Source organism: Trifolium pratense, linkage group LG6 (genome assembly GCF_020283565.1).
Source record: "Trifolium pratense cultivar HEN17-A07 linkage group LG6, ARS_RC_1.1, whole genome shotgun sequence".
Taxonomy (NCBI): Eukaryota; Viridiplantae; Streptophyta; class Magnoliopsida; order Fabales; family Fabaceae; genus Trifolium; species Trifolium pratense.
The window spans coordinates 12809862-12822160 of NC_060064.1; the positions used below are offsets into that span (position 1 = coordinate 12809862).

Consider the following 12299-nt stretch of genomic DNA (forward strand, 5'->3'; position numbering starts at 1 on the left):
CCACAATCTACAATGACTTAAGGGAAAATGGTCACGTAAGAAGATGTTTAATGTGTAGACTTGAGACATAATTTTTTTTTGTCTAAACATCGTAAAAAGTTGCACAATTAGGAGATTGATTTATTTCCTTATTTCGTAAATTACAAAGAATTTTTTTAAAAAAATGGATTACAAATAAGTTTTTAATAAACTAGTATTCTTGTGTACATTTATATCATTTAATTAATACTTCAAATAGTTTAATTAATTGGTCAAAATATTTAAATAATTATTTTATTCATTTTAAAAAGAAGAAAATAATATAATGATGAGAAGTGGGCAAGTGGCATCTATAGGAATGCGACTTCCATGAAGCATAAAATAAAAAATGTGTAAAAAAATTGTTAAAAAATAAAATACAGTTGAGATGTTGCATCATGGAAGGAATGATGGAGCCAGGGAGAGGGTAGTTGGCTAGAGAGTTTGGACTTTGTAGAGGGGGTGGTTGCAAATTGCAAATTCATTTTATATAAAAAAATCGTGTTGTTACAAAAAAAAAAAGAATATAAAATATTCATAAATTGAATAGGTAAGGATTTATATAACTATAAATAAGTACAGATTTAACCCCAAAATTATCACGACTCTAACCCGTTATTCACAGCTCCACCAAAGTCAACTCCAACACAGAAGCTGCTATGTCTGACTCTGATGTAATATCCATCTCTCTTTTCTTTTTATATTTTCAGATGTTTCATTTGGATGATGAATTTGTGTTCATGATATAACCCATCTCTACTTCATTTACTTCATTTTAGATGTTTCAATTTGTTTTTTGTTTGGGATATTGGGCCTAGGGAATTGTGTATTTTTTCATTTTAGCGAAGTGATATTTTCGTGAGAACTTGCATATCAAATCTAAATTGGTTTGTAGTATTGATTTTCTTTGCTGATTAGAACAAAAAATATGAGATTATTCAAGACTCAAAAGTTTATGCGTTCACATATTTGGTGTATATGTAATTGTTAGATCGAGATCTGATGGTAAAAAATTTAAGTTTTAATATTTTTTATTTTTAAAAGTTAAAATTATATTAACATTTTAACTGTTTGATCAACTACTACATATATATTTAAGACGGTAATACGACAAATGATTCACAAAGGGAATCTGAAATTCTCACATTACAATAGGAGGTTTATCATTCAAATAAAGTCAAATGTTAATTAACTTGCTTGTAGTTTCATATTATTTGACCGGTGTATTTTCATATTATTTGACCGGTGCATGAACTAAATGTTGTCATTTTACAATTTACATTTATTCTTTCCTCTTACATTAGGTGGAAGAGGAAAGAAAGACCCCACAAAATATAGTCGAAGAAGATGACATTGAAGCTGCGTCTTATGCCAATGGACACTACTCTATTCCGCATTGCATCCAAATCCTGCAAAATCTAAAGCGTCTAAAGGACGAATACTACAATCCACTACTGAGTGAAGACCAATTTGGCTATGCGGTAGAATTGGTTAAATATAGCAAAAATAGAGTCATACTTGTTTCCTTAAAAGATTGCATGAAAGATTTGGCACTTTGGATTGAACACAAATATGAAAATAAACGGACACCTCTAGTATATTACTAAAGTCTTGTAAACCTCTAGTATTTATGTTAATGTTTGTGAGAGTTTCACTCTTACACTCTTTGAAACCAAACCCCCCTCCCCCTCCTATTGTAATGAATTTGTATTTGCATTTTATGATTATTTCCCCTTTCGATTTGTTCTGTCAATGGCTTATAGTCAAATTTATGAACTTTCAAGAAAAGTTAATGCATGAAATTTTACAAAATATTGTTTGTAGCAAAAGTAATAGATTATTTCTTTACTCTTATAGATAACATTGGCCGGTTATGAGAAAATTTTACTAGTACTGTTTGTTTATGATGAAAAATCTTATATCGAAATTGAAAAGTTACTATGTAAAGGGTAATTACATCCACATGAAATGAGAAAAATAGCAAAATCTACAATAAAAATATGAAAACTCGGGAAAAATGATAAGTAGAATGTTTGGTGAAAATGTATATGCTTCATCCGTACCAAATTATAAGCGAAAAAAAGACTTCTTTTTTCCCAAAATATAAACAAAAGTTGGTCAACAAAATTGAATGTATTTGTTTCAAATTTTGAGCCAAATATATCAAGTTTGTTTGACTTATTTTTGCTTATATTTTGGGACGAATGAATATAAGGGAAAAAAACTGAAATTTGACCAATTTAACTTTGAAGTTCCAGAAATGCCCTTAGTTATGTTTTCCAAAACAATTTACTCCCTCCGTCTCAAATTATAAGGGAAAAAACCTCATTTTTCTGTCCTAAATTATAAGGGAAAAACCATTTTCAATAATATTTTTTTCCTTAATCTCATAAAATTAAATGCAAATTGTATTTAATTTTTTTCTCTCCTCTTTTTTCAATAAAAACCAATCAATAAAAATTGTTTTTACATCTTCTCATGCAACATATTCCAAGGAAAACTTACAAAAACATATTTCAAATTATCATGTTTTATATAAATGCGATTTTGTTTTTTTACTTATAATTTGCGACGGAGAGAGTAATTTATTAGAATTGGTTTACTGCTACTCGTATGCCGGTATTGAACTTTAATTATGGTCGGCACTTTTTGCAATTGCCAATTGAAATGAATCTGACTTAATGGTATGGTATTGAACGAAAGAACTTCACTTCTTGGTACTATTGAACTTCTTGGAATTGAAATCCTAAGGAAGAATAGTCATATGACAATCTTATATAACAACCGTTTTTTCTCCATCACTTTCACCCTCAATACTCTTGTTTATTTTTATATTCAATGACGCGTTGCCACATCATTTAATGAATGTAACACATTATGCGTTTTTAATTACCATACTTGATGTGCCGTTATATTATTAAATGCATGTACAAAATAATTTTACACCGACGATACATATAAATTAAATTCATAATGTACATAATTGCATTTACATAAGCACTATATTTTTTATACATGGATCCAATGATTTAAACAAATTTTTGCTTAAAAATACACATATAAATAATCTTTTACAAGTAAAAGGAATGTTGAGTTGCTCACAATCAAGTATTTTGATGATGTGGCACTCTATAAGAAAAGTTTACAATCTCTATTAAAAAACTTTTTCATCATCTCCTTTAATTAAATCATTTTAATTATCAATATATCAAATTATCACTATATAACTTCTTACAATTATCATAAAAAAACCTTCTTACAAATTATGGCTACCAAATCCATAAAAAATTTATACGGAATACTCTTCTTTTTTACTCATCATGTTGCATTGCATAACTATTTACATACTCAATAGTGTTCTAATGCAAAATCTAAATGCAAGCATGACTACATCTAATATACAAAAGTAAAAAAACAATGGTAAGAAAAAAAAAAAGTAAGAAAGCAAAGCAAGTTGCGACTATAATGCCACGATGCATAAAAAGAAAATTAAGTTCTCATGCTATTACACTATTAGAATAAAGTATAATGCACCTCTTCAAACTTATGAATATTAACAGATATTCACTAAAAATTATATTAATTGTCCTTAATATACACAAATCTACTATGTAGGTTAATATTAAACAATATTTTTTTTTTATAAATAACCTTCTTATGTTTAAATCCGAATAAAGATTATTAAATAAAAAAATTCAAAGCAAAATGAGCGGAGAAAAACCTCATAGTAAAAAAAAACAAACAATAGACAAAAAAAATCGAGACTAATAAAATCAGGATAAAATTTTACCAAGTGAATAATTGATAAGAACGAGAGGGAGGTAAGTAGATAAGTTATTTGACATCTTAAATTGTATAGAAGGGAATAAGCAGTAATGTTGCTATTTGATAGGTAATTTTCAGAACACGAGATCACGTGATATAAAATGTCAAAACCACCATACTTCTTAGTTCAACATCACTCATGAGCAATATTTTCACTAAGCATAAGTATGTATGACCTCCAACTCTTATTAAAAATAAATAAGGGATACATTAAAAATAAAAAAGCAAAGTGATTTGTGACTAAAATTGCAACTCATATAATGAAAACTAAGATTTTATACGATGACACAAATTAAAATAAAATATGATACATCATTTCAATAAAAATTATTTTAATTTTAATGACAACTTTTTTTTATTTTTACACATATATAATATTGAATATAACCATATCATAAAAAGTATTTAACAATGTATTTTAATCGAATGTGTGATTATACTTATCACAATTATTATTTTTGATTTATAAAAATATTTTAATTATGTATTTTAATCGAACCCGTGCAACGCACGGGTTTACCCCTAGTAATATTCTAAAAGAAAACACCAAACCAAACCATAAAACCCCTAGTACAATTCTAAGTGGGAGGAAAAACTATTTAGCACAATTCTTTTCATCGATTCATTTTATGGTTGTAAGAATAAGATGACATGCGTAGATTAAAATAGGACCGTCTATTAAAATTCATATATATTCATATTGAACCATCCAGAATTAGGCAAATGTTATACGATAAATGCATGAAGATTATATATTTGGACAACCTCTAAGTCAAGTTGAATCAATATACTTCTTGCATGTATCTTTTACAAGTAAAAGGAATGTTGAGTTGCTCACAATCAAGTATTTTGATGATGTGGCACTCTATAAGAAAAGTTTACAATCTCTATTAAAAAACTTTTTCATCATCTCCTTTAATTAAATCATTTTAATTATCAATATATCAAATTATCACTATATAACTTCTTACAATTATCATAAAAAAACCTTCTTACAAATTATGGCTACCAAATCCATAAAAAATTTATACGGAATACTCTTCTTTTTTACTCATCATGTTGCATTGCATAACTATTTACATACTCAATAGTGTTCTAATGCAAAATCTAAATGCAAGCATGACTACATCTAATATACAAAAGTAAAAAAACAATGGTAAGAAAAAAAAAAAAGTAAGAAAGCAAAGCAAGTTGCGACTATAATGCCACGATGCATAAAAAGAAAATTAAGTTCTCATGCTATTACACTATTAGAATAAAGTATAATGCACCTCTTCAAACTTATGAATATTAACAGATATTCACTAAAAATTATATTAATTGTCCTTAATATACACAAATCTACTATGTAGGTTAATATTAAACAATATTTTTTTTTTATAAATAACCTTCTTATGTTTAAATCCGAATAAAGATTATTAAATAAAAAAATTCAAAGCAAAATGAGCGGAGAAAAACCTCATAGTAAAAAAAAACAAACAATAGACAAAAAAAATCGAGACTAATAAAATCAGGATAAAATTTTACCAAGTGAATAATTGATAAGAACGAGAGGGAGGTAAGTAGATAAGTTATTTGACATCTTAAATTGTATAGAAGGGAATAAGCAGTAATGTTGCTATTTGATAGGTAATTTTCAGAACACGAGATCACGTGATATAAAATGTCAAAACCACCATACTTCTTAGTTCAACATCACTCATGAGCAATATTTTCACTAAGCATAAGTATGTATGACCTCCAACTCTTATTAAAAATAAATAAGGGATACATTAAAAATAAAAAAGCAAAGTGATTTGTGACTAAAATTGCAACTCATATAATGAAAACTAAGATTTTATACGATGACACAAATTAAAATAAAATATGATACATCATTTCAATAAAAATTATTTTAATTTTAATGACAACTTTTTTTTATTTTTACACATATATAATATTGAATATAACCATATCATAAAAAGTATTTAACAATGTATTTTAATCGAATGTGTGATTATACTTATCACAATTATTATTTTTGATTTATAAAAATATTTTAATTATGTATTTTAATCGAACCCGTGCAACGCACGGGTTTACCCCTAGTAATATCTATATATATAAATCCTAAATAGTTCTCCTACCATTAATCCTAACCCTAATTGTATTAACCAATCATAGCTTTTAAATCATTTTCTTTAAAAAATAAATAATAAAAAAATTAACAATTGTAAATTTGTAATTAATTTTTATTTATTTAGCCACATGCCACATTATTTCTAATGATTTGTCACATGCCACATTTAATTAATCTCAAGCATTCATATGCCATTTCATTTCTATTCATACACCATTATCCTTTTCATATGCCCAATTTAATTACCAAGAAACAAGAAATCTAATGGTTTCCAATAAAAAGTTTTCTTTGAAACAATGAAAAGTTGTACAAATTTAATTTCATATCTTTCCGGTGGACATTGTAAATACTTTTCTATTTCTTTGTTTCTTTTTCAATTTTTTCCATCACCCGAGTCATTTGGAAAGAATTGATTTTCTTCTTTACCTATGTTTTTTTTAATCTTCCATTCACATTCACTTCTTCATTCTTCTTATTTTTTCATTTTGTTCCTTTTTAACGTGTTTGCACATGATATTAGGTAATAGTTCATCATTTTAACTATTTTTGTTTCATCCCTTAATTACTTGCATTCAACATATTTGCAGCAGTATGTTTAATTCATATGCTTTGAATATCTATAAAATCTTTTGTTTTGTAGATATACTAATTTACATTGGTTGATCTAACAAATACTTTATTTTAATTTTTGTCCAGGTAGATGTTGCTAACATCATGGAAGTAAGATTTAGTGTGATTGCTTATATATTTATAATGTAATACTACTATTATGCAATTGCCTTTATATATGCTACAATTTATTTTGGGTTTCTATTACCGGAATATATATTAAATAGTGTATTGTTTTATTTATTTATTTATACTTTTTTATGTTTGCATTATATATATATATATATATATATATATATATATATATATATATATATATATATATATATATATATTTTGATTTTAATTTAGAGATTGATATACTTGATCTATATGTATACGGGATTTATATTATAATTGTGTTTCTCCAAGCAATTGACATTGTTTATGCTTAATAGTTGATTTGTTTGTTTGATTTTTGGTTACACAGTTGGAAGAACTTGAAGAACTATGTTTGTACCAAAAAAACAACTTATGAACTATGTATGTCCTTGCCTAAAAAAAAGTATTGTTCACGGTTTTTTTTTTTATTTCAAGTTTCAACTATAGGTCATTTCTCCTTCAATTATTTAAATTTTTTAGTTGACGTTATATTATAAACAACAAATAACACTCGTGCATCGCACGGGTAATTCTAAAAGAAAACACCAAACCAAACCATAAAAAATAAAAATAAAACAGCAAACCCACGTGGATTCCTTCCCTCACATTCTGAGTTCTGATTCTGACCTTTCTTCTTCACTTGTGTTTTCGTTTCCACTTCTGCGTTCTTGTTGAGGATTCTTCTGGTTCCCAAGGTCGCCTTCGATATTCGCCGGCGCGAGCAAAGGGTTTCATCTTTTTCTCTTTTCTACTTTTTTAACGGTGAGCCTTCGCACTTCTTCTACTACGTGCACATAACATGTTTGTAAAATGTTCTCTATGGATTTTATTTGTTAGAAAACTTTGCATGCTGAAATTTCAACTATTCTTATGTTTTGATTGAATTAGATGTTCCAATAGTATATGAAAGTAGCATTTGATGCTAATTTTTACAATATCTTGTACAAATTATCCGCTAACTATCATGTAACTACTATTATTTGCTATAGAAACATTTCGGTCGATGTGATCGAAATGTTAGTATCATGAATGCAGTGTAGTGTTATAAACATGATTGGTTGAGCACATTATTGAATTTCTTTTTGAGTCACATCATTAGTTCCATTTTTGCTTCTGATTTGTATCCCTTCAAGGTGTTTGTTGTATTGTCTAGGAGAGGGCATTGATTTTGGTTTTTGTGTGAAAATATTTACAGCTGACAGAACCAAGCTATGATGGCCTCTAAGCTTCTTTTGCAGAGAAGGCTCTTCAGGTTCTTGCAACTGTCACCATACTCGTTATGCTCCTTTTCTTCTTCATCTTCCATTCATGGGTCTCCATTTCATTCTGTGAAAGCAACAGAAATCTCGAGTCTCTCAACTTCCTCTAGAAACTTCTGCTCTCAGAAGTCCAATCTTGTTGATCAATTTCATGGCCCCGCACCTATTGATTACAGGTATGACACATCCTTTTGTGTTTTTCGTTCCTATGTTCTTGTTTGATTTATCAAAACTCTACAAATTTGAAATTTAACTATTGCTTTTTTAAAAGAAAAAAAAATAGTTTTCAGCCTTTGAAATAATTGATTGAATTAGTTGCTGTGTTTTGTTTATCCTTTTCGAATGTCTCACATTGATTTTGCTAATGATAAATGTGGATGCAGCTCTCTGCTGCAAGAGGGTGATTTTCATAGATTGGCTGAGTCCACAATACACAACCTTCAAGAGAAATTTGAGGTATCTCTTCTCTAGCATTGTCTGTGTTTTACAGGAACTTAAATTTGGATGATATGACAATCTAGGTTCTGAAATCCACTACAAATTTTGTTTTGGATTCAACTACCGCCAACATTATTTGATAAATATGGAACTGTAATACAATTATGCTTAAATTGAGATGAGTTTCATCAAAACAAGTATTGGCTATGATGGAAACTTGACGGTGGCAATGTACACATTTCATACTATTTGTATTGGTTATTATTTTGATTTACTTGTTGCTTTGCAGGATTATGGAGACTCAATCGACCTTGATGGATTTGACATAGACTATGGGGTGAGAATGTTTTTGGGAGTGTTTTATAAAAGTTTGGTAACAGCCATTATCTGTTATAAAATATCCTACTACTTGTGTATTTTAGAAGATACCACAGAAGTTATCTCGTTGTATGTGATTATTTCAAATAATCACACTGATAACTTGATAACCTTTTTTATAGATGAAACTCAGTAAACTAGTTTGGTTTTCTCAAAATAAAATGCTTCTTTTCCCTTTTAAGGCTTTAAATAATTTATTCCTATTAGTTTGAAGAAGTCTTACCCCTGTGTGGGAGAGATATACTAGTTGTTAACATAGCTTATGTTTTCACTTTTCAGAATGATGTGTTGACTGTCAAACTTGGGGAGCTGGGCACTTATGTATTGAACAAACAAACACCAAATAGACAACTTTGGCTGTCTTCTCCATTGAGGTATTTGATTGTATCTATGGGGGGTTATCTGCATATCTTTGGCTTACTTTTTAGATGTGAATTTTTTTTTTTTTTTTTTTTTTCAAGTTTCAGTCTCTAGCCATTGGTAATCATATGTTATACTTATATGGCATGTGAATACTTCATAGTTCATAGAAAACTAAGATACCCATGCCTACTTTATATTTCCTAGGACATCTTTATGTTTAAGAATGAACTGGAGAAAAGTCAATAGTTGGAGATAAATCTATTGGTATTGAGAACTGTCTCCTTTAATAAAAAATGCTATTTTATGTGTTAATGTTTGTTTATTTCTTAAGTCAACCCTGTGTAATTGAAGCCTTTTGTATGTTGATCTGTCTTGTCTTACTGTTAGAGAAGAAAGAAGCAAGGATTGGGAAACTTGTAGAAACTCCCTCCTTGGTTTAATTTCTTTGTTTGAAGTGTCCTCTTATAGTTATGGTGTGAGGAACTGGGAACATATGTAATATTTTATACCAGGGTTCATTTTTCATGTTTTTCTTCAGGAGGAAAGTACTCACCACCCGTTATGTAAACTACTGAATCTAAGATTAGATTACGGACGAGAGGAATATCATATTTAATATTTGCAATTTGCAAAAATCAAACATACTCCTTCCTATCTTAAATTTAAGCAAAAATCAAAATGTATTTTCTTCAAATTTAAGACCAAGGAGGGAGTAGCTTTTGTCCTATGCATTCAGAGATTACGCTGTCTTATTTTATGTAGCAAGAGTTTATGCAGACCAATCTATTTTGTTTTTCCATCATAAATCACTGTATCTCACTTCAATGCTATTTTGATCATCTGCTCAACAAATGATGTTAATTGACGCTAATTATGATTGAGTAGATGGACTAGTGTCTGAGATGAGCTCTCAATTTGTGAAAACATGAAATAAAAGTTAGAGACATGTTTTAGTGATCCTTGCGTGTGAGCCGGGTTTAAAAACTCACATGGAAAAGCGCAAAAACAAAACTTATTCACTTAAGTTCTCCCTCTAAACATAAGTCTCTTGCAATTTCTGTTCAACAGCCTGGGTTTTTGTTCACAAGTTCTCCGATCAACACGAGCCCTCTGTTTTCCGTTCTCCATTTGTGAGGGGATCCTTTTCAGTTCTACAAAGAGGTCGCAATCTGTTCTCTTCCCTATATGATACAGCCACTCATATTCCTTTTTCCCTGCACTGCTACAACTGCTCTTTGTGATGCAGCCCATTCTTCTCTGTTTTTGCTGTGTGTGTTTGGACTATGCTCTATTTGCTATTTGGAGCTATTACTTGTTAAGTTGTAATACTTCGAATTATGGATGAATTCCTTATTATGATTCAGAATTGAAGCTAAATTATATGAATTTATATGCACATTAATATGGTTTTATGAAATTTATATGATCTTATGATTTGTGTAACGATCCCAAAATTTACAATCTTGGTACCCCTTCCTGATCCTAGGTAGGATCTCAAGTGTGTCTACCTTGTTGCACCTAAAAAGGCTAATCCACTAGGATTAGCCTTTTAGAGTAGCTCTTGTTTTGGGCTTATGCTCATAACAGAGGCCTTTGTATGCCTTTGAGGCTTTAAGTGTAGTTCTATTTATTTTAAGTGGAATACAATTCGATCCTCCTGACTTGCATATTTGTTAGAATAAAGTTCTGCTATATTATTCTGCTTGTCTTTTTAATCTGCTTTGCTTAAACTAGCTGACCTTTAACATCAAACATAAATGTGACTTGTATATTGCCTATATCTCTCCCTCTACATGTTCTACATTCTGTTACTTACACCTGTCTAAAATTCTCCTGTCTCTTTTGCAGCGGTCCATCTAGGTTTGATTGGGATCAGGATACTAAAGCTTGGATTTATAGGCGGAACAAAGCAAAGTTATATAAAATTTTAGAAGACGAGTTGGAGCAGCTGTGTGGTAAAACTATTGTTCTCTCCTAAGCTGTGGAGAATGTGGTACCTAATCTTGATTTTAAATTTAAAAGGATATTACTGACGATCCTTTGTTGTTCAGATGTAATTTCAAGTAGTTTTTACTCCTATACATGATACCAGTTCTTTTGTATCTTCTAAATAATCAGCTCTATATAGAATTCATTTGGAAATATGTTGCCATTAGTTTACTGTTCTGAAATATTACCATTGTGGTTACAACCAGTGAGTTGGCATCTAATTTGAGGTTTAGACTGAATACTGATGGATAAGCATAAGTGTGCTTGAATTTATTTATAAAAATGGAGTGTAGATGTAGTTAATAAAATAGTATTTACTTCAAACAATTATTTTTACTGCAACACATTTTCTTTTTTTGGTTCTTTTCACGCAGTCACTTTTTCCCCGATAGATTCTTCTATCGAAGATAATTCTATTCTTAGATTTTGATATTCAAATTTTGGTCGGTCATGACTTGGCTTGAATACCACTTAACACTTGATAGCATCATCTCAGAACTTAGAAAATGTTATGAGATTTTCATTCTTGTAAGTAGAATCATTCAATTTTGATGACTTTAGCTATATTTCATGAAGTCCTTCTACGACGTCATCTCATGTTCATAAAACAAACAAGGATAAAACCGTTATACAAGTCATAAAGCTTTATTTTGACATGTTGTAGAAATTTAGTCTCTTATTAGAAAAAAAAATCTATTGATTTTTGGGCCATCATCTAGCAGGGGCGTCTCCGAGTTTTAGGAGGCTCTGTGCAAAATATAAAAGTGGCCCCTTAATAAAAAAAATTAAAAAAATTATCGATTTAAAATGCATATAATATATAAAAAAAACATTCTTGTAAACATATAAATTATCAATATTAAATCTTACATTAAATTAAATGGAACAAGAAATACAAAATAATTATCTTTGAATATAACGTCAAAAAGGAACATCATAATCTAAGATTAAATTTTATTCAAAGATTAAAATGAACTAGAACTATATTTACGAGTATAGATAACTAATATATTGATACTCATGATATTTATGAACATTAACAATAATATAACTATTATTTTAAGGCATAAAAATTAATCTATTAATATACATATGATATTTTATAGGTATAAATAATATATAAGTAATATTATAGGACCTCAAAATTTTGAGTTGAGGCC

The 12299-nt window shown here is 29.0% G+C and overlaps 1 protein-coding gene and 1 long non-coding RNA gene across 3 annotated transcripts; both read left to right on the forward strand.

The window, feature by feature from the left end:
* Positions 1 to 372: 372 nt before the first annotated feature.
* Positions 373 to 1771, forward strand: LOC123889809. Its single transcript, XR_006802644.1, has 2 exons — positions 373 to 692; positions 1323 to 1771. It is a non-coding gene; the product is annotated as an uncharacterized LOC123889809 (long non-coding RNA).
* Positions 1772 to 7264: 5493 nt separating this feature from the next.
* LOC123893215 (frataxin, mitochondrial) lies at positions 7265 to 11447 on the forward strand. 2 transcript variants are annotated; one of them, XM_045943151.1, is made up of 6 exons: positions 7265 to 7474; positions 7908 to 8147; positions 8355 to 8427; positions 8699 to 8746; positions 9067 to 9161; positions 10999 to 11447. In XM_045943151.1, exons 2-6 carry the CDS (start codon positions 7924 to 7926, stop codon positions 11126 to 11128), a joined length of 570 nt encoding a protein of 189 aa, XP_045799107.1. In that variant the 5' UTR covers positions 7265 to 7474; positions 7908 to 7923; the 3' UTR covers positions 11129 to 11447. The 2 variants fall into 2 exon arrangements, with proteins under 2 accessions (XP_045799107.1, XP_045799108.1); XM_045943152.1 differs by lacking the exon at positions 10999 to 11447 and adding an exon at positions 10219 to 10361 and having other exon boundaries at positions 7272 to 7474.
* The last annotated feature ends 852 nt before the right edge of the window (positions 11448 to 12299 follow it).

Coding starts and splice junctions, on each gene's coding strand:
- LOC123893215 (XM_045943151.1), top strand. CDS start 7,924: ATGATGGCCTCTAAGCTTCTTTTGCAGAGAAGGCTCTTCAGGTTCTTG. Junction 8,148..8,354: donor CCCGCACCTATTGATTACAG/GTATGACACATC, acceptor ATGTGGATGCAG/CTCTCTGCTGCAAGAGGGTG. Junction 8,747..9,066: donor GATTTGACATAGACTATGGG/GTGAGAATGTTT, acceptor TTCACTTTTCAG/AATGATGTGTTGACTGTCAA.